General features: G+C 37.2%; 1 protein-coding gene across 4 annotated transcripts in view; it reads left to right on the forward strand.

Annotated features, from left to right (window-relative positions):
• PDE1A (phosphodiesterase 1A) overlaps window positions 1-22,750 on the forward strand; it is a 437,635-nt gene that overhangs the window by 191,161 nt on the left and 223,724 nt on the right. Inside the window, exon 1 of one of the 4 annotated variants that reach the window (XM_037044339.1) lies at window positions 18,250-18,976. The exons of the other annotated variants lie outside the window; for them this stretch is intronic. Coding sequence (XP_036900234.1) covers window positions 18,924-18,976 — 53 coding nt within the window. The 5' untranslated portion in view covers window positions 18,250-18,923. Of the gene's footprint in view, window positions 1-18,249; window positions 18,977-22,750 lie in introns of those variants that run through there. 4 annotated transcript variants of the gene reach the window in all.

Genomic DNA, 22,750 nt, shown 5'->3' on the forward strand with positions numbered 1-22,750 from the left:
TTTACTAACCACTCATTATCCACAGTGCATAAGAGCATAGTAGGCAAAATATCACAGCCATGAGAAAGTGCAGGTGAGATCTGTAGTTCTTCAGAGAAAGAGACAGTAGGGAGCTGATGTAACGCGAGAGGGGAGGAGAGGTGCGCGCACACACACAGGTTTGGGATCTGTGATATAATGAAAAATCCTCAAGGTAAACATTTATTCCAAAGGTTGTCCTCCTAAATGTAACCAAAGTTTAAGTGTGATTATAATTTTGTACATATTAAAATAAAAGATAAAGCATTTTGTGCACATGGACTATGTATCAGACATTTAAGTTTTCTCTATATATTATTTCACTGAAAAAGCACAAAAATCCCATGAGGTGATCACAACTATTATCACTTCTTTGCAGCTAAGCAAATGGAATCATTTTTTTTCAATAACTTTTTAAAAAATCATATATCTTGTAAGAAGAGGAGCTGGATTCTAACCACAGAAGCCATTTCAGAGATTTTGTGCTCATTATACCAAAGAAGGTATCATTTACAGGTGCATAAAAGTGATATTTAATCATTTGAACTGAGCATTTTATATGTGATGCATATAAACATTGTAACATAAAAGACACTCCAGAGAAACCACTGCTAACCATTTTCCTTTTTAATTTATTTACACTTTTCTATTAAAATAGTAATATAATACTACAAGCTAAGATGATATAAACATGATACCATGACTACCATTTAAACTGAAATGAATTGAAAAACACACATGATTTTCATCTAGAATATTTGCATTTTAAGTAGGATCACACTTGAACTTTTATCTTGCACATTAACATTTTAAATAGTGGTAAGTATTGAATATTCATGGCCCAGCATGCTATCATTTCTATTCTAATTGCCTAATAAGATTAGATGGGAATTTTGTTTTGATGCTAAAGGCCCTTGACCATATTGAAAATTTTAAAATACCAAGCCTTGATTGAAGGTTAAAGAACATTCTCTGAAGAATCAAGCAAAGTTTTATGCCAACACACTAATCTTTAAAACAGCCCAAGCATTTTTAAGCTTCAATAATGGAAAAAACAATATTAGGCAGGAATGAAACAGGAAATGTTACTGCTCTAGGCAGAAACTGACCTCAGTAATGATATTAAAAACTATATAGTGTTTTGGCTCTTAATATTGCCTAAACAGTTGAGACATATTCTTCTGTTTAGATTTTCCTCTTTTGTATAGCTTTCATATTGAAGCTAATTTGATTTTTTTATTGGCACAAAACATTTTCCTTTAAACTCCCAGATCAGATCTCTAAAACAATATTTATAGGTTTCAACTCTCCTGAAGGGAATCACCAACATTCATGGACCCTGGAAAAAATAATCTTGTTTAGAAACAAAACAATGCCATTTGATTCTATGTCAGATGGGTAATGGAATGTTTATTTTGAGAAGACAGCTCAAGGCATAAACTATTTACTCTAAGTGGTCTGTTTCATTGTGTTTTTATACTAATAAAAAAGCAGTTTTAGCAGCCATTCTGTCAACCCTGCTGAGATCTTAATGTTTACATTTAGAAGGAAGTTCCTTTATGTTTCTTCATGGTCGTTTGCAAATATTCATAGTTCTATGTCTTCAGTAAATGGTCTTAAGAAGTTTAACTCCATTGCTTTTGGTCTGCTTTAGCCTTAAGCACTGAGGGAAATAGAACCACTTTCCAGCATACACAAACTCATGTAATCACACTCAACCATCACATTATACATTTTCCAGCATAGTCTAAAATTCCATTTTCCACAGCCAATAAAAGCAATTTTTGGCTAAGATCCAAAGAATGCCAAGTTTAACTTGTGTAGCTCAGGACTGTTTTAGCATAGTAAACCCCAAAGGGTTAGCCATCTTTTCCATTCTTTTTTCCCTTGTTCTATAAAAAAAAAGGAGAATAAGAGTACTGAATTATGTACCGAATGCATTCTCTGGGAAAGAAATAGTTGTGTAATTACATATATATCTATGTATATGTGGACAGATGATAAACTTTTCAAAACCATTGCTATTATTATTTTTTAAGTATAGAATGGTATATAGAAGCCAAGATCTTGGTGCTAGGTGTGGCCATCTCTACTGGAGTCATGGCTTGCAGAACTTCGCAGCAAACAGAAGAAGGGAATAATAGATTTTGCCTCAATATTTGTAGGTCACATTTTGTAAAAGTATGATATAGATATGAATTTATCATTGGTTCTCAGGAAAGCCTTTCTGAAGCAAGAGAGATATCCACCCCGAGAGTTAAATGTTAAGCAGAAAATAGCTGGGGAAAGAATTTGGAGACAGTATATTTAGAAACTGTAAATTTTTGAAGAGAGAACGTTATGATTTCGGTGAACTAAAAGTAATACAATATGGCTGTATTCTGGAATGTATGTCTCACAGGGTAGATGAGTGGGTGGGAAGATTTTGAGAGATGTAGCTAAAATATGCATTATACATAAATAAAATATAAATGAATTTTAAGTATATTATGTATCATTTACATAAAATATTAAAGAGTTTGATCATCTTGAAGCCATTTGGGGAGCCATTGAAAGGGTTTAAACACATGGGAATTTTGCCTTTAAAGAGTTGTTATTTAGCCCATTGTCAGAGATAATATGTGTATAAGTAATTATTATTCAAGACAGAGAGTTTTATGTGTCCTGGAAAAGTCAGAAAAACAATGTTATTTTAGTTAAAAATTAGAAGATTATTTCCACTTGAACTGCTTACAGAAACCTGTGAAGAGAGAACATCTTGGTTGGGCTTCAACATCATTTTGTTTTCAACTGATTGTTTTGTCTTGAAATCACTGTGAGCATAAACAATACACAGATGTCATCTCCCAAAGTTTTTAACCTTGCTTCTGAAAAATAGTATCATAATGTTTTGGTGTACCAAATTTTATTGTAAAATTCATTGCAAGGTACACAACTTAATGCCAATTTACACACTACAATTATAAGTAATTATACACTGACTTTTCAATGTCTATGATGTCAATACAATGAAAAAAAATTTAAGTTATAACAAGCTTTTAAAAACAATTTTTATTTTAATATCATTTTGAAATTAAAGTGGCAGGAATAGTGAAAGGAACTCCATACAAAATTGTCACATTTTGCTCCATTTATTGCTCTCTCGCTTTGTACATATATATCTGTAGTTAAATATGCACATAGATGTTGCTATTATGTAAGCACAAGAAAGTTAAATGTGCATTATATAATATAAATGCTTTTAAATCAATCATTTGTTCATCTACAGTACAAAACTCAAGAAATTTAACACAGATGAAGCATATCTAATCTGCAGTTCATATTCATTTTGTCCTTGTTCTAATAGTATCTTTTATAGCTATGTTATTTGTGACTCAGCATCAAATATAAGATAACATGTTGCATTTTTAAAGATCTTGTATTTTATTTATTTATTTACTTACTTATTTTTATCTTCACCCAAGGGCATTTTTTTCATTGCTTTTAGAGTAAGAGGAAGGGAGAAAGAGAGGGAGAGACACATCGGCTAGGGCAAGACGACATATTGTATTTAGTAGTTATGTCTCCTTAGTCTTTTTCTGGAATACTTGTTCGACATTTCTTTGTATTTTTTGACTTTGACATTTTTAGAGTGTAGGTCAATTATTTTGTAGACCTGCCCTCAGCTTGATATGTGCAATATTTCATCATGAGCTGATTTATACAGGGATACCACAAAAATGGTGTTGTATCAGGAAGAACATAATGCTGGTTTGTCCTAATGTTAATGAAATAGCAGTAGAATTCTTGGTTTTTATCTTTGAATTAATAAGCAATTTGTAAAATTGCTACCAAGATATTACAATATCCTGTTTCTTCTTTTTTAAAAACAACTTAATTGAGGTACAATTTATGTACAAAACTGCATGTATTTAATGTATAAAATTTTATGAATTCGAACATATGAAGCACATACACCTATGAAACTATCACACCTTCACAAGTTTTTATGTACCTTTGTGTATGTGTTTGTGTTGAAAACATTTAACATGCAATTTACCACTTTAACAAATTATTTAAGTGAACAACAGAAACTTATATTGATGAAATCCCCATTTTTTTTTATTTAGTTGCCTGTTCTTTTGGTGTCGTATCCAAGGAATCATTGCCAAGGTCAATGTCAAAAAAATTTTCCCTGTAATTTTTTTCTAGGAGTTTGACTGTTTCAGTTCTCATTCCTAAGTCTTTTATCCATTTTAGCTTATTTAGTGTATGGCATGATATAATTATCCAATTTTATTTCTTTGCATGTAGATGTTCAGTTCTCCCAGCTCCATTTGAAGAAAAGACTATTCTTTTCCCATTGTGTATTCTTGGCACCCTTGTCAAAGATCAGTTGACTGCATATGCATGGGTTTATTTCTGGACTCTCTTTTGTTCCATTGATCTATGTGTCTGTCTTTAAGCCAGTACCATACTGTTTTAATTACTGTTGATTTATAAGGTATTTTGAAATAAGGAAGTGTGGTATCTCTAGCTTTATTCTTCTATCTCAAGATTGGTTTAGCTATTCAAGGTCTCTTGTGGTTCAATGTGAGTTTTATGATTTTTTTTATAGTTCTGTGACAAATGGCATTGGGATTCTTAAAAGTATAAAACATTGATGAAAAAATTAAATAAGAAACAAATAAATGGAAATACATTCTATGTTTAGCAATTGGAAGATAATATTGTTAAAACATTGTTATTTTACAAAGTCATCTAGCTTCAATGCAATACCTATCAATATCTTATTTATTTTTTATTTAACTTTAACCCACTGGTTTTAATATTAATTTATTTTCTAGCTTCATCATTTCTCTGGTGTTTATTAATTTGCATTTTACCATAAAGAAGAGCTTTATTTCCAAATTATTCAGTCATTTATATAAATAATGATTCAGAGATTCCTTATTTATTCAATGGGCAAAAACATGTTACAATCATTATTTAATTTGGTGATCAAATTGTCCCATATTTGAAAAATGGAGCCTTTTCAAGCTGATTCCTTTGTTCCTTTGATATGTCCTCATCATTCTTTGAATGCTTGCTTACTTTCTAGCACAAGATAAATTCATCTCATAGTAGATTCAGCCAATTTTATAAAAAATCCTGACTTCTTTTAGTAGTGAGTGGTGTAGAGAAGCCAAAATTCGGGTGCTAAACTAATGGCTACTGGTGTCTCAATGCTCAGCCTTCTAATGAACATAGCTAGGATTTTAGCGTTATATACTTAAGCTATAGTTTATACCAGAACCTCCAACTTTTATGCAGCACCACAGGATATATTGTAGTCTTTCCCTTTGCCAAATGTGGAGTGTCCTTCTCCAGTCATTAAGAAACCCAGCTGTTGATATCCTTTTCTCAAGTCAATAGGAACTTTTATATTTGATAAAATTATTATGTAGAAGAATACATTTTTACAGAAGAATAAACATGCATGTATATTAAAAAAATTTTTTTGTGGGGGAGGGAAAAACTGAGGGAAGGCTCATATTACCTAGTGTCTAAGTATACTAAAAGCTACATTAATTAACTAAACCAGTACAGTAGTGGTACATGAAAATCAACAGGGTAGAAGAGAACTAAGTCACATAAACATGAAAATTAAATGTCTGGTAAAAGTAGCATTTTAACCTAAAAGAGAAAATAAGAAATAGTATTGAAATAATGGATAATTTGGAAAAATCAAATATATCACACGGAGAACATGCCTCAAATTTTTTAAATTTAGTTTTATTTGTTGTTCAAGTACAGTTTTCTGCCCTTTACACCCATCTCAACCCACCCCCCAGCCCTCTTCACCTCCCTTCCATCTCCACCCCCCTTTATTATTGTGCATGTGTCCTTTATACTAGTTCCTTCAAATCCTTCCCCTCTTCCCCATGCCTTAAATTTTAGATACTGTTAATTCATTTTCCCCCCAAAGTACTATTTTAATCTAAATTATCTTTTTTTAATGGTGCAGAAAATATGTCAAGTATTTATTATCTCTTTTGCATGAATAAAGACACAAATAGGCATTTGCTACAATTAAATGAGGATATATAATACCTGCATATAGTTAGGAAGAATAGAGAGCTGACTGTGTAGTATGATTTATAAAGCACATGTAATTAAATAGCATCTAATCAATCTACCATAATTACCTTACTTTCAAGTTCTTGGTAACTATGTCCTGGGATATAATAACAGATATTTATCATCTGTTAATACATTAGAAGATTTGATTTCTTAGGTCATTTTAAAGCAATGAAGCAAAACAGTTCAGTTTTTACAGACATCAAGATAAGAAGAAAATACGGAGAACACTGACTTTAGATGGCTGCTGTAGTTTAAGATATGAACATGCAGCATTCAACATGGGAGAACTAGGATCCTGAAATTAAATCCTGAAAGAAAGATGAAGAGACAAGAGATAGACTATGGCTACTTAATAATATACCCAGGGCCAGGAGAGAGTCACCTCTTCTATAAATAAAAGTAACCACAAAGATGATTGATTATTCAAGCGAATGCCATGCTGAAGAAGACACAGGGCAAATTTCTCCTGATCTTTTCTTGGATTCATATCTTTGTTGAATTCCCACACATCTCCCAAAAGAAAACATTCCTTGGAAATTTGAAGTCAAGGCACTAAAGTAGAAAAAAAAAGAAGACTTAAAATACTTTCCTGAGGCAAACTGTTGTCATGTAAACAGATGGTCATCTTTCTTCTTTCTGTGACCCCAAGTATTCATATAGTGAGCCCATCTCTCCCCTTTATATTCATTTTCATAGTCAACATGACCTGGAGTGAGTCCTCCCATCCTCCATGGTGGTTTCAGAACTTTTATCTAACTAATGTGTGATTGTTTCAGCACAGAAGTTGCTTTCATCTAGGCCACTGGTAGCTTCTGTATTGCCAACTCCAATGAAAACATTTCTGTTTTTAGATTTTATTTATTTATTTTTAGAGAAAAGGGAAGGGAAGGAGAAAGAGAGGGAGAAAAACATCAATGTGTGGTTGCCTCAGTCATGCTCCCCACTGGGGTCTGGGCCTGCAGTTCAGGCATGTGCCCTGACTGGGAATCAAACTGGCGACCCTTTGGTTCACAGGCCCGTGCTCAATCCACAGAGCTACACCAGCCAGACATCTGTTTTCTTCTTAATTGTTCTTCCTCTTTGGTATGAGTGAAACCTTTTAGCTAATACTCCTTCCACTTTTGTTATCGGACAAACGTTCCCTCGACTCTCCAGTCTCTCTGGCATCTTCATTAGATACTATTCCCTGCCCAACCGACTCTGAGCAATGCCATCCACACTCACAGTTTATATTTATGTGGTAATACCTCCCCGTACTCTAACACATGTATTTTATCCTTGTAACTGGTGTCCACAATTTAAGTATCTAATTATCCATGAAACATCTCCACTTGGGCTGGCCATCCTTTGGCATTGCAAACTCACTCTGTCTTACCAATGAACTTTTGATTGTTCTTCTTTTCAAAATTTTATCATTCTGTGATTTTTCCCTGGCTGGCATGGTTCAGTGGATTGAGCACTGAACTGCGAAGCAAAGATTTGTTGGTTAGATTCCCAGTCAGGGCATGTGCCTGGATTGCAGACCCAGTCCCCAGTAGAGGGTGCATGAGAGGCAAGGATACATTGACATTTCTTTCCCTATCTTTCTCCCTCCATTCCCCTCTCTCTAAAAATAACTAAGTAGAAAATTTAAAAAATATCATTCTTTTCATTATCTGGGCTTCTTAGATGGTGGTTGTTTACCATCCACCTGGATAACCATCCAGAAATAAAGTATTGTCTCAGTCTTTTTCTTTTCACTCAGTATATTCAATTATTCATAAGCCCTATGTTTTATACTTATTAATATCTTGAATAGCTTCTCTTTTCTGATTAATGACTTTGCCTTTATTCAAGTCACTATCGTCTCTCACCAAGATTACTCTAGCAGATCATTTACCGACATTCCTGTGCCCAGACTTACTCTTTTCAAAAATGTCTTCCACATTTGTATCAGTGAGATCTTTCAAAACTGCAGAGATGCAGGTGTCATTTCCCTGACTGTGCCCCACCGGCAGCTACTCCTTGACTGTTGGGTAGAGCTGAAGCTCACCATACGGCACACAGGATTTGACCTCTGCCTGATTTTCCTGCTTTACCTCCTGCCACCCCTCTGCCACTGTGACCCTCATTCACGTCAAGATGACTTCCACTTCCTGAACACTATGGTGTTTCATGCTTTTGTGTTATTTTCTGTCTTCCTTTGACTGAACTTTCTCTCCTTATTCTTTCTAGCAGTTTGCCCCAGTGAACTTCTAATCACTGGATAAACCTTGATTAAATAGAATAATTTCCCTAATGAGTCTTCATTTCTCTTCTTTCTGAGCTTCTTTTATTCATTTTTATCGATTTGACAAATCCACTTATTGAATTGTATTCAAATTACTTTTAAAGTAATTTTTTTTTCATTTTATACTTGAGCTTCTTTAGGAGAGGGTGTTTTAATAATCTTGGTTCCTTAAACCCTGGTATATCCTTTGTCACAATGACCAGTGAAATTATGTCACGCTGTTATTGTTACTTTATGCCTCACCTGAGGATATGTTTATCAATTTTTAGAGGGAGAGGAAAGGAGAGATAGAAACACGAATCAGTCAGCTCCTGTACACACCCCGAATGAGGATCAAACCTGCAGACTTTTGGTGTTGATGCTCCAACCAACTGAGCTACCTGGCAAGGGCTAAGTTGTGTTGTTTTTAAAGGTGGTACACAGAGCAAAAAATGATCTAGAATCACACTTCACCTCTCAATATGCACTAGCAATGGCTACCTTGGAGACCAAACATTACTCCTCAGTAAGCCCAACACAGTCAGTTTCCTTGCGCTGTTGGAACTGATTGTTGTTTCTTTGATTGCATACCAGGTGAAGAAGTTAGCATAAGGAAAGCTTCTATTGTTAAATATAGGTAGCATTGAATACGATGAAATTCTCACGTTACAAGAGGATCTTGGGGATGGAGATCAAGGGAACACCAGATTTACTTCCTCCAGGTCAGGGCACTTGGGAGTAAACTGTCTTTGAGAGGAAAAGCAAGAGGAATTCTGCAGTGGTTGGAAGGGTGAATAATCTGACCTTGAAGGTCTATGATTCTATTTATAACAAATAACACATTACCTCAGGGTCAAAAAATAGATGCCTGTGAACTCCTATACTGAAACAATGTGTACACTCCAAACAGCAGAATTGTTCTGTATTTACAGGACTATTGAAGTGAAGTGAGTTCAGAATCTCCACAAATTTAAGAAGATTGGAATCAGATAAATGATAGTGGAGCCCATTATTGTAAAAAAAAATTGCATACGACATGGGAACACAAAAAGGAAAGTGAGGATAAAATACAAAATGACTGTGAGGAACACAGAAAGAGAATTGAAGTAAATTGTATTAGATGGCCCTGGTCATGGGCGACAGCAGTAGTTAAATGAGTGAGCTGCGGGGAAGGCAGACTTGGGCTCAGATCCGCACTTTGTCCCAGCTGTGCAATGTTGGCTCTCTTTAAAATAAAGGTGCTGATTCCTATCCCATGTTGTGGTTGGGAGAAGTTGCGGTAATAGGGTTTGTGGAGTACTCAGCTGTGCCTGGTGCATGGTACCTGCTCAGCAAAAGGCAGCAGTTCCCATATCATTTGTGCAGTGGACCATAGGGGCTAGGTACTCTCACAGGTAACTCTGAGCCCTGCAAGTCCACGAATGAGCCCATCCAGCCTTTGTGTGGGTGTGTGTGAGGATAAAGTATGTTATGATGTGATTTTGAAAGAAGGTAGATCATTTAATTGATCAGTGGATTTTTTAGTGTTTTGGGTTTCTGCGGACATGATTTTTAAGAGGGAGTTGTAGTGCAGACGCATACCTTAGCACTGGAGAGCCACTCTGTACACTGGAGTTGGAATCTCAGCTTCACTGGTGTGTTTACCCTGACTTATTTTTTTTCCTGGAGCTTCCCAGTGATATTTTAACCAAAAATTTTGTTTATCCACTTTCACTTGGTGAAGATTACATAGCAAACAAATGGTCAACTGTAAACTTCAGAGCCTCCATTGTTAAACTTTTGCTCTTGTTGTTGTTTGCTGATCCAATCATGAGTGAGGCTTATGTTGTGAGAATGACCCAAACCAAACTAACCTGTCTGTGAAATGCAGTCAGAGTCCTCGCTAGAATTCAGCCTCATTCAAATGACCCAAAAGGTGTATTTTTAAAGCTAGTCTTTCCCCTGGCTGCCTTTGTGTTTCATGCTGCTATTAAAACTGTGACTGTGATCCCAAAGAGGAGGGGTTGGTAAGAACAAAGATGCTTGTATCAGATAGGACTGAATTCAAATCCTCCTATTGTAACATATAAGATGTATAAACTTTGGCAAGTTATATAATTTTTCTCAACCCTAGTTTCATTTATTGTGACTTTAAGGTATGAGACCCTGCCTTCTACATGTGTTATGTAGAATTAACTGAAATGGAAAGCGTTGTGCCTAACACGTCCGTGGGTCAACTCTCTTACTCCCATCCTTTCCAGGGGGCCAGGTGGCAAAAAAGGGCAGATGAGGGAAGACTGCCACTTTCTAGGGCCACAGAGATGAGTGAAGTTTCACAATGTTAAAAAATGTGGATTTTCTAAAATAGAATTGATTTCCAATATTTGATGCAATAGATAATAGGCCTAGTGTCGGGCTTGGGAAAGTGGCCGCTGATTAGTTTAGATCCTGTATGGAATTTAAGTGTGAAGTTTAATTAAATGAATATACAAATTATTGTAACTATAGCATGTCATAGAATAGTTCTTAGGAATGATGTATTTATATGAAAAGTAAGATGAGGCTGGTGAGGAGTGGGGGAAAGTCAGTAGATGCAGAAAGAAAAGCTAAAGTTGAGTTTTTTGAGGTGTGAATGGATGCCAAGATTCAAATATATGTGTTCTGTATTGATTATCTCTACCAATAACTCATTTTTCACTTTAAAAAGTTAACGGGCAGTGACATTTCTATACATTTGAGTTATTTACATGGAACTGACCACACCTATTATTAAGTTTGGCAAACTGAGTAACTGCTTCTAGTCAAAGTCAGTGAGTCATGATTTTCTCTACTGCTGTCTAATTCTAAAAGTTTGGAGAGTCAACAGGTTAGCATTTAGGAATTTTCCATTTACTGACATTGATTCAATTCATTCTTGCTTGTACTATAGTTCTGCACATTTACTCATACATTTACTCATAGACATTACTAGAACCTTAATAAAGACTTTAATAAAAGCCCCTACTGATTGAATTTAGAGTCATGTTGAGACCCAGCTTAAAATATGGAGGAAAGCTGGTAAGGATGACCTAGCACTGAAGCTAAGGTAATGATTTAGTGATGGGTTTCAGAGCTGCAGAGCAGCTGAGTGAGTCTCAGCATGTGAGTAACAGTGGACAGCACTCCACTGACGGAAGGCTTGTGGATAACATTTTTGGCATGTTTGGGGAGGAATGAAAACCCCTGAATTACATTCTTTAAAGCTGCGATATCACATTGAGTATTTTTTTTCTAAGTACAACCCTCTTCTTATGGGATGGTGTGATCTTCTGCAGCTTTGCAGACGAATGTGGTAGGACCCACAGCACACTGCTCCAGCCACAGTGAGCCCTCCAAATCACGTGTTGTTGCCTGGTGCTCAGGGCTGACAGTCTGTTTGCTCTTCCTCTTAGCCTGCTTACTGAACATCTATCTACTCATTCTTCGAGACTCTGTTCAACCATCTCTTTTTTAGTCTTCTGACTCACAGGGAATTTTATATTAAGGAGGTCTCTTTTGTAATGTTTATTTAACTACCCACTATGAAAAAGTCATTTCCTTTTATAGTAGATTCGTATATTGCTCAATTACACACCGAGCAGGGGTGGGTAGGTGTTTGGCTATGAGAGTCTGTGTAAATGATTTCTTTTGTTGTTATTGTTGATATTTTCTCAGACTGTCACGCTCATTCCAAAGAAGTTGTTTGCCAGCATTAAAAGCTGTGAGAACTTGTAGGAGTGTTCACTGGGGCCCAACTTTAACTGACCTGCTTCTACACTTCAGTGACAAAGAGGAATTTCTTCTGCTTTGTGAAGTGGACACGCTCAGCTCTGACACCTGGCTGAGGAGTCAGCCAGTTTGGGAAACAGTTTTTCCTTGCCACTTAAAGCTATAAACCCAGCCTTTTAAAATTACTTCATTTAAGAAAATAAAAATTCTGACGTATTTTATTTTTGAATAGTTGGCCAGTAAACTAAGCCAGACACACAAGACAAGAGACCCTTGTTTGAAACTATTAACTGGGTAGAATCTACTTTTTGCCTGTAAGGCAGGAAGGATTTTTGGTCAAATTGAAGACCATTTCCCAGGTGATTCTCAGCAGCATTGTCAATTTTGGTATTCCTATTGCACTTATTCTCAGATATTTAGAATTCCTGTTTGAAGTGTAATGACAAATATTTTGAGATGAAACACATACGTTAAGTATTAGACAATGTTTTGAAACATTGCAAGACACCTATGAACATCTATTGACGTCTCGCCTTTGAGCTGAAACATGGGGAGCATGTCTGGTTGAACGTAAAATCTTAAAGCAGAGAATTTTCCCAGTGATTTAGTGAATTGGCTACTATAATCAGAATAACAGTGATGGTATGGTGTGGCCAATCCCAAGCCTTCCTCAGTGCCTGCGTTAGATGGAAGGCTTAGGAAGTCCTGCTTGCCTCGGGCGAATTTAGAATTCAGCAGAGATGGGGCCAGTGTATCAGTCATGAGCCTGCCATGCCCATAGTAAGGGCTCAGGGGATTCTGCACCGGAGCTGAAGAATTAACAGCCTTAGTGGAGATCCAGATGGAAGATGTGACAGCCTTAAAGGATCCTGCAGAGCCAGTGAAGCCAGACGTTCAGCTCCATCGGAGGGAAGGATCAGTTCCCTGACTGAGCCGACTGAATGTATCAGACACAGATTCTAGCAGTAAATGTCTGCAGGGAGCCAAGCAACCAGAGAGACAAGGAACATCACTGCAGAGACCAGAGGAAACAAAGAAGAGAAGGCACCTGCCAGTCTGGGTTGGTGGCCACCTCTTTTCTACCACTACAGGGTCACAGAGGCCCGCCTCCCGGTGAACTCAGTTGGCTTCTTGAAGAAAACAGTAGGTGAGAGGAAATATGAAAAAACAAATAATAGGATATGACTGAGATTTCGGAAAAACAATCCACAAGAAGTTAATGAGAGAGTGTAGGGGAGGAAACATTTTCATCTAATTCTTCCAGGTTCTTTGGCTGGTTGAATCATCAAATTGACATAAAACCGATTAACAGGAGAAAAGACAAATTTAATTTTGCACATGTGAGGGCTACATAAGAATATGAGGCCCACAGGCAGTCGGGCCACTGAAGCGTACATGCCAGTCCTGATCTAGGAGAAGGGGGTAGGAGCCTGGGACTTCACAAAAGAGAAAAACCGTTCACAGGAATATGGCACGAGCAAACACTTCATGAACAAATGTTCGCCATGCCAGGTAGCAACAATGGGACGCAGCGAGGACTTTGAACAAGGAGGCTCCTCTGTCCATGCCATCTGGTGCATGCTTCTCGTGGTTATTGCTGGCGATAGAGCTCCTTCTGGCAAAGGCTCTCTACCATGTTCTTTTCAGGCAGTTAAGGGGGAGGTGAAAAGAAAAACTTTTGAGTCTTCGGCTTTTTAGCAACAATCAGCCTAAAATAATCCTTGTGCCGAAGAGACACATTTTGGGGTGGTAAATTTTGCTCCCCTACAGCAGCATTAATCAGCACTTTGTTCATTTAGTCATTCATTCAGTAGATAATGACAGGGCATCTCTTAGGTACCAGGCACGGGGAATACGACGACAGACGCTAACCCCTGTCCTGCAGCAGCTTACACCCCAGCGAGGGTGATTTCTAGTTAAGACAATAGGAGGGAAATAGCTTAGTTAGAAAAAAATGTCCTACAATTTATTTTCACACTTGTAAAGTAGAGTGTTATATTTTTGATCCTACAACAGTGAGGTTAAAAGTATTCTGATGGTATGGGTGACCCTGTTGTGGTGGGAAAACCTGACATAACTACAGAATTTGAACTTGCTTGCGCACTAAATTTAAATAACTTGAAATTTTATCATGGGGCCGGTCATAAAGCCATGAAAATTCAGAGCTGGAAAGGATCTCACAAGTCATCTGGCCCAACACCTTAGTGTGATTGGTAAGGACACAAAGGAGTAGAGAGTTGAAAATTGTTGCCGGAGCTGGGATTTTAAATGTTCCTTGACATTAGTCCAGGACTCTTTATTATAAAACAGAGTTTCCATTCAGATCTCAGTAGAACATTTCCATTTATTATTTCACCTTGCTACAAGTAGGCCCTTTCTAGGGCTAGCTCTTACAAGTGTTGGGAGCGCAATCAACGATGCAGTGATATTTAAGCAGGGTAGAGGATTAGAAGGAAAGACACTTGTTAGGGTGGCTGGTTGCTTCTTTTCTTTCTTCGTGTAATGGGACACATAGCTCACAAAGAACCCAACTGAGGTCACCCAAGTGACCTCACTTGCGGACTGCTGACAACCCAACAACTTATTCAGTAGGGGTAAAAGCGTGGGCTCAGGAATGAGACATCTGGGCTCAAATTCTGGCCTCGCCACGAATTAACTGGCTTTGTAATCAATTATGAAATGCATAGCAGAAAATTTGTTTAAAAAATGGAGAAAATGCAGATAGTTTTGAATGACTAACCTTGAAAGAATACATCAGATTTAAGTTATCTTTAAATCAATGCCACTTTCCCCAACCTATATGCAATAGTTTTTGCCTGGTGAAAACAGGATGGAGACTGGTTAGTCCAATAGAACTAGTCCACGCCCTGCCATTCATCTCATGAAGAGTCGACCAAGTAACGTTTCACTTTACTGATGCAATAGTTATAGCTGTGTCAAATGAAAATTATGGCAATGGCTGCATTTTACTTTTTTGGTTTTATCAAGATTTAGGTAATTTCTGGGACAGGATCATGTGCACAACTCCTTTCATGTATGATGTGTCAAAAAAATTGAGAATTACCAAAGTGGAATTTAAGTAGAGGAGACACTCCAGTCACACTCAAGGCTAGCTCTAACCTTGGTGGAAGGTGGAGAGGCAAGAGGGAAAGAAGTGGGTTTTTAAAAAAATGTAAAATTATATTACATATATAATGAAATAAGCTAAATTTCTATCATATCCTATTTTCCTTTCATTTCTTCCACTTCTCCACTTCATTTCAAATTCACCTAAATCTATAACTTGTTTGGTTGTATTTAATAAAATAATGTTGGAATAAAGGAGCATACACTTTATGTCAGACTTGTATTTGAGTAGACTTATGCGGTAAAGTGGTAACTGGTGTATTCATTGTCCAGTTCTTGGGCTGGCATAATATTACATGATTTTTCTGCCTTTGCCTGTGTTTTGGGCACTTTTATATATATTACAAAAGAGCCAGAGAACAGACTATAACACTGAAAAAGCCAAAGCTTTGGATGGGAATATAGTAACATGCTTTCCTATACAAAAAACTACAAAGGTTACCTGTTTTCTGAGATGCTTAACACAAACTACCATGGCACATTTAGTATCCACTAGGTTGGAAAAGTCATGCAAATTACTCCGTGATTTTGTCACACAGAATGATTTAGTTAAGGTGGATGTGTTGGTGTGTTTCAGCTGAGCACTTTACCAAACAAAGAAATATTTAGTGAGCACCTATAATGCAGTCTCCAATAATGCTGAGTGGAAGTGGGTGTATGTACCTGTGTGTATAAGCCGGGGGCGGGGGGGAGAATGAGTGAGCACGCGAGCGGGGGTTGGGTGGAGATGTTAGGCAAAATCATACTGAGTGAGAGTTTACTATAACTGGAAACCGGAAACACCATTTCTGATCCCTTTTCCCAGGAAAAAAAAAACTATAATAAATTATATTTAGTTTATTTTATAGGAGCATTGGCTTTGCTATTTATCCATAAAATTTTAATCTATAAATTATAAATAAATAAAAATTGAACAGTTGAAGCTGATATGGAAAATTAGGTTATAAGTACAGTTATAAGTACAATTTAAAGAATATATTCATAATTTAAATGACAATTGTGAGTACCTTTCATTTTTTTGAATACTAAATTAAAGTTGAATATGTTAATAAGGCAAACTTTTCCTCAATATTAAATTTAAATGCTTTGAGAAAAAGTTAATAGAAACATTTAGGAAATACATGCTTTTCTTTGTTCCAAGCAAATATTTAACTTACCGGTATTTTCTCATGGCTCTTTAGGTTCTAAGATTGGGTTTGTATACAGTGCTTGATGCAAGTGGGAATTTAAGCTTTTTACCTTAAAACTTAAGAGCACAAAGAATATAAATCTAATGCAATTAAAGAGGTGATGGATTTTATGTAATTAATTGAACAACTTTCAGATTCTGCAGTTGATAATTAAGCCTCTGAGCCTCAAGTTGGATGGTATACTTTGTCATTTGAACTTTACCTTGCTAGATGTTTACTAGCATTTGTGTTGAGTTCCTTCTGTCATGCTAATGAATAAGTCATCTTACTTTTCTAATTAAAAAGTAGACAAAATAAAAGTTAATTTTTTAAAGTTGACGGGCTTATTATCCCCTGGCTTACCCCTCCGTGCTATTTATGCTAAATTAGTAATAACATAGATAAACCACGAGTACAGAAATTGAATGCCAGTAATAAATGCAAAATTACTTTTAGGAGATCTGTTCAACATGTTATTAGTTATGCAACTTCCTATACAAAGGAAGCCAAAGTGCGTGATTATAACAAAGCATCCGCCCCAAAGGTTTGCATATCAGTTTGTGCATAGGTGGTCTCCAGTTTAACATCACTGTCCCACACCTTCTGTCTACAACTGGATGCTTACTGGTGGTGCAGGAAACATTAATTTAGATATCATTATACAAATATAGAATATCTATATAAATATACATAATATAAAATTGTCTTCCTTTTTGTTTATAACTTATTTATTTATAACTTTATATAATGAATGGGTTTGTTTGTTTGTTTTTGAGCGTCAGGCATCATTACCTTTGTTCTAGTTCCTTTGCAAGAAGCAAACTAATTATGTTTAGAAATAGCACTATGGTACCATTAAAGCTTGAAAGGAACATAGAATTCAATTAATTATAACTTCATTTTGCAAACAAGGAAACAGGGACTCAGATGTGTCAGGAAACTTTCCCACAGTGGTCCAGTGGATTCATGACAGGACTGAGACTAGAACCCATTTATTTTATTTTTAGTTCAGGGCTCTCAGACTGATTTCATTAGAAACATAAAAGGTGTCTATTAGAACTGCTCAACATAATCAGTATTTTTTTTGTAATTTTCTACTTTTTTGTCTCTCTTCTGGGAGGACAGTAAAAAGGTGTTCTTGCTCCTGTGGAAAAATCAGGGGAGCGCTAAGGACCGCAGGCTGAGATCATATAGATTATATCCCTCTTTGGTGTCATTTCATTCTTATTTTTATGGCTCATTTAACTAAAGGCATGTGTATTTCTCAGGTTTTCTATCTTTTATTACGTGCATAATTTACAAAGCATTTTAATCATGGTTTGAAATGGTTTATTTCAAATGGTTTATTGTATTATATACTAAACCTCCAGACTAGAATCTCTTGACACTATTAATTGAGTAGGAATTTTGTTTGTGATTCAGATACAGGGCTGCCTCCAAAATAAGTTTATTAAAATATGACAACTTGTGTTATCTATAGCTAGAATAAGAGTTCTTGCCGTGTGGGTCTAGGTCATCCAAATAAAACAATTTTTAATGTCATTTATTTTCAGCTGTTCACAACTCTCTCTTACATCTACTTTTCTTTCCTTTTATTTTCATAAATTCAAGTTTGATCATACAATATAAAACCTTAGGTTCCCAGGGAGTTTGGGGCACTTTTTAAAAAGTGTGTGTGTTTACATATTTTTTTGCAGTGCCCCCTCTTAGCTGGAAAGCTGCATTTGGGTACAATGTCACTGACAGAATTGAGCAATTTTTGTTTTTCTAACTTTTGTAGCTCTGGCCAGCTTCACATGAGCTTCTATCAGTTGAAATGACATCTTTGCCTTCAGCCAAGGGTAGGTTATTAGGTTATGAATGCCAAAAATGAGGAGTCGTGTCCATACTTTATTCAGTGTTAGGAAAAGCAAGATTGTAAAAAGAATGATCATCTCTTGAAGCAGAGCCAGCCACACAGCCGAGCCCTTCTTTCTTCATGAATTTGTACACAGTTCTTATTTTAACAGAACAAACTTTCAGAGGATACTCACATGGGACTGCTGAACCAGCTGTACAACTTTTATTTTGAAGAAAAAGTTGAGCCCCAGAGCAGCCTGCTTTAAAGACAGGGAGGGACTTCACTTCCCGAGCTTAGCTTGACCAGCATGTGGAAGGAGTGCTCTCATGGCTGCAATCACTTAGGGAGCTCCTACCTGGGTGCCACCAGGGTAGGAAGTTTTCTGTTTGTTTTGTTCTCTTTCCGAGAGTTTGGTGCACTTCTCTTGCCCGTATCAAAGTGACTCTCGGGGGTTTTTGCACACCCTGCTCTGTGGGGGAGTGCCCCAACGTGCCTGTCTTATGTGGCCTCTATGGACACACTGCTCAGCTGGCAGAGAGCAGGGAAGTTTTCTCCCAGCACCCAAAAAGAGAAAGAGAAAACTAGTTTTTCTTTCTGGGCTCCTTGCAGCACAATAGATCAGGATAAGCTTCCACATTCCCTCCCCGGATTTCTGGAGTGGTTTTCCAGGAAGAAATTACACCCTCACCTTTAAATGGATGACCATGTCACAATCAGGAAGAAACATCTCCAAAGACCCATCTTTAGGTAAGTAACGCTACATTCCAGGTGGCTCAGGACTATCAGGAAAAAGAACTTTTCTCCTCCATTCTTTACTTGGAAATTCTGGCACTAAGCTACTGCAAAGCAATAGAGTCTGCCTAAAGTTTAACTTCATACATACTAAGGGATTCTTTCTATTTTCTATTTTCTGAGATTCTGTGTGCAAGCCCTTATCAACTGAAAACGTAATTTTAAAAACATATTAGCTCTTCGAGCACATGAATGACATAGTGCTGGAAAAAACTTTTAAAACATTGTGCAATCTCTCACTGTTTCTAATGGTTGCTCAGCTCTCTAAATGGGAGATACTGTGCTTGGTTCTTCCACCTGATTACACTCAGAGGTGGTGTTTTAATGCTGCCAGTGCTGCACTTCTTTGCAGTAATGTGTGTGGAGACAAATTTGAACTTGACAGCTACTGTCCAAGAGTACGTTTTACAGTTAGCTCAGCAGTATTGGTATAGCAGTTAAGGGAACAATGGAGCAATCGGAAATTTTTTACGCTGGTGGAATCCATGGCTAGGAGACATACAGTGTAACTGATTGAGCTAAGGTTTTATTTTGTGAGGAGGGACACTCTCTAAGATTGTAGCAATTTCTTCATTGACTCTTTAACTCTTGATTCTTTGCTACCTATTATGTACTTTAGAATTCAGAACTGGGAACTAAGAATTTTAAAGTAGCTAGAAAATGGACAAAAACACTTTCTGCTTCTTAAAACAGAGTATGGAAAAGCAAGTAAATAATATATCAATTTTTGTGCTACCCCCAGGATAATATCCTAAACATAGTGGAGATGCTACATTTTAGTAGTACTAAATGTTAGAATAAAGTTGTAGTCACTGGCTGTTGATCTGGAAGTGAGTACAGGATAATAGAAGTTTGTGGATGGGATTCCTAGCATTCTGTGGATGTTATATAATAAATAAGAGTGGACCTCAAAAGTATGATTGTATAAAATGTGGCAACTTTTATGTGTTTATTCAGCATTATTACAGTATTATTAATAGCAGTAATATGCTTCAGGAATGCTTAAAACAAAATTCTGGCAGAAATCCATTTATAACCTTCTCTTGAAGATAAATTATATTTAAACCTATACATGTGGGTTTAATGTCATAATTTATGTCTACTTCAATATACATTTGTTACTTTTAAACAGCAATGGATGGCAGCAAATAACCTAACATCCAAAATGCCCCCCAAATTTGTATCCATCTGCCATATTTCCTAAAAACTTGTCCCAGTTCTGTATTTTAATTTTTGTTTTCTTCCAAGTGCATGCATGAATTCAAAAAGACATGGCAGTTGCACAGATGATCTGATCTGTCTTGCTGAGGCACCGATCACAGAGGGCACCTGCTGAACTTCCAGAAGGCAACATTGTGTTGGGTAAAATCGGACCCTCTTAGCCAGCATCTTTAGTGTGTCACCCCACTGGGGAGATATTGCGATGTTACAGGTGGTCCCTCCTCTCTGGTGTTGGCCAAATCCGTATTAGCTCCTGAGGAATGATACGCTTAGGTGCCACTCACAGGGAAATTGCAACTCAGCTGTGCTGCTGTTCTCTTTTATATCAAGAATAGATTCTTTGTGGAAGCTGAGATTCTTTGCCCAGATAATTAGAATAAAATTTGGTAAATTCAAGTGATCACTTCATGATCCTGGTGGGTTAGAAGAGAAAAAAGTGCCTGTGAAAGAGGACATGTTTTCACGCTAGCAATTGTTTCAAGCAAGTGTAGAAATGGTCCCTGACTGCAAACAGGTTAGGACCAGATGTGGGGTTGACTGGTCTGCTTCCATGTTGACGGCTGGCTTTGCCTTCCTTCCTCAGGGTGTGCCTGAGATGAAGACAAAGGGAGGTGGAAGGTAGAATATAGGATTCAAATGACCAGGCATATTGACTCAGAGAAAGTTTTGGGCTGTTCTTCAGTTAAAAACAGTGTGGGCTTTCTGATAGCTTATTGTACTTTTGAGCAAGTTGGGAAGAAGTTTAAGCGTGCCTTTGGCACCTTTGGCCTTATTCCATGCCCCGCTTCATTTCCTTCACCAGCCTTCTTTCCCCAGGTCTCTCCTCTCCTTGGGCTACCAAGGGCTGCCCAGCCTTTCCCACTGAGCCATCTTTCTCAGGCCTGCCTGTGATCAGGAGCCCATGCACCAGACCTTTCCTTCTCACTGTGCGCTTGTTNTGACCAGGCATATTGACTCAGAGAAAGTTTTGGGCTGTTCTTCAGTTAAAAACAGCGTGGGCTTTCTGATAGCTAATTGTACTTTTGAGCAAGTTGGGAAGAAGTTTAAGCGTGCCTTTGGCACCTTTGGCCTTATTCCACGCCCCGCTTCATTTCCTTCACCAGCCTTCTTTCCCCAGGTCTCTCCTCTCCTTGGGCTACCAAGGGCTGCCCAGCCTTTCCCACTGAGCCATCTTTCTCAGGCCTGCCTGTGATCAGGAGCCCATGCACCAGACCTTTCCTTCTCACTGTGCGCTTGTTTGTACCCCACTTCCCAAAGGCTTTGCACGCTAGTTCTCAATCCACTTGGTGAGCAAATCTCTGCTAGACTGTTTTGTATGTGGTAATCACAAGTTTAACAGAAATTTTATGAAAATAATATCTTGGCTGTTTATATATGACTCATGCAAAATATCAGTCATTAAGAGAGATTAGTGAAGAAATTTTTTTGAAAATATCTGACACATCGACGCCATTCAAATTTCTAAATACAGGCTGCTTTCTCCTGCAACTAAACCCAAAGCTTTAATTGAATTCACCTGGCCACCTGTGACTGACCACAAGTGTTGAGAATCTGCACTAGGATACAGGGGAGGTTAAGCGTGATGAAGAAAAACAAACTGTAGTTGCCCTCACATGACATTCAATCTAGTACATCCCTGTAGAACAATGGCGTAGGCAGATGATGGGCACTAAAAAGAGAGTAACAACAGCCAGGGAAATTGTAATGGAAGACACATAGTTCAGTGATGCCCAAGTGCATTGAGAGAGATAAGAGCAAAATGTCTTAAAATTTAAGAAATTTTGAGTCTGAATTAATATCAACTTTTCCTTAACATAATATCCCTAAAGTTCATACAGTGAAAGTCATTCATCAAGTGTTAAAAGTTGGTTTCGAGGTTTTACACTAACTACTACCTGTGAACATTGAAATTCCATGGCCAGATACGATCCTGGGAAGACTGGGAGGAATCTTACATTGGTATTTAGATTCTGCCTCTAAAAATGCCTGTCTCTCTTACAATGGTGACTCCCAAATCACCTCACAAGTTAGATGACCAGATCTATAATTTAAAGTCCTTTGTGGAAATTTTAGGTTAATATTTTTACAGCAGGTCTGGGATGCAAGGAAGAAAGTCAAGTTTCCTTTACGGCCAAGGTTGGAGTTTATGCGATATTTTTCATGCATATCATGTGTGACTTTGGGATCAATGAGACCACTCAGCCCTGAGCACACGCATAAGAGTGAGTCTCGAACACTTCTGCCTGTAGACATTCTTGCAGCTCAGACTTGTATGGAAAAAAGAGATTTTCCCTTTAGTCAAGAGAACCACTTTGGGTTTCATGATTTTCCAGGAAGGAACCACTATCACAAAATGTACATTCATGTTTTCAACCACACTGAGTTAGCTCCTTGACACTTAGAAAATAAAATTATGTAGACCTGTACTATCGAAGGTGGGAATTACACTTGATATTGAAGACCTCTAATAAAGACACATTCTCTTAGATTTTTAAACATCTCTTTTTT

This window comes from Sturnira hondurensis, unplaced genomic scaffold (genome assembly GCF_014824575.4).
Source record: "Sturnira hondurensis isolate 20B ecotype Veracruz unplaced genomic scaffold, ASM1482457v3 Scaffold0004136, whole genome shotgun sequence".
NCBI lineage: Eukaryota > Metazoa > Chordata > Mammalia > Chiroptera > Phyllostomidae > Sturnira > Sturnira hondurensis.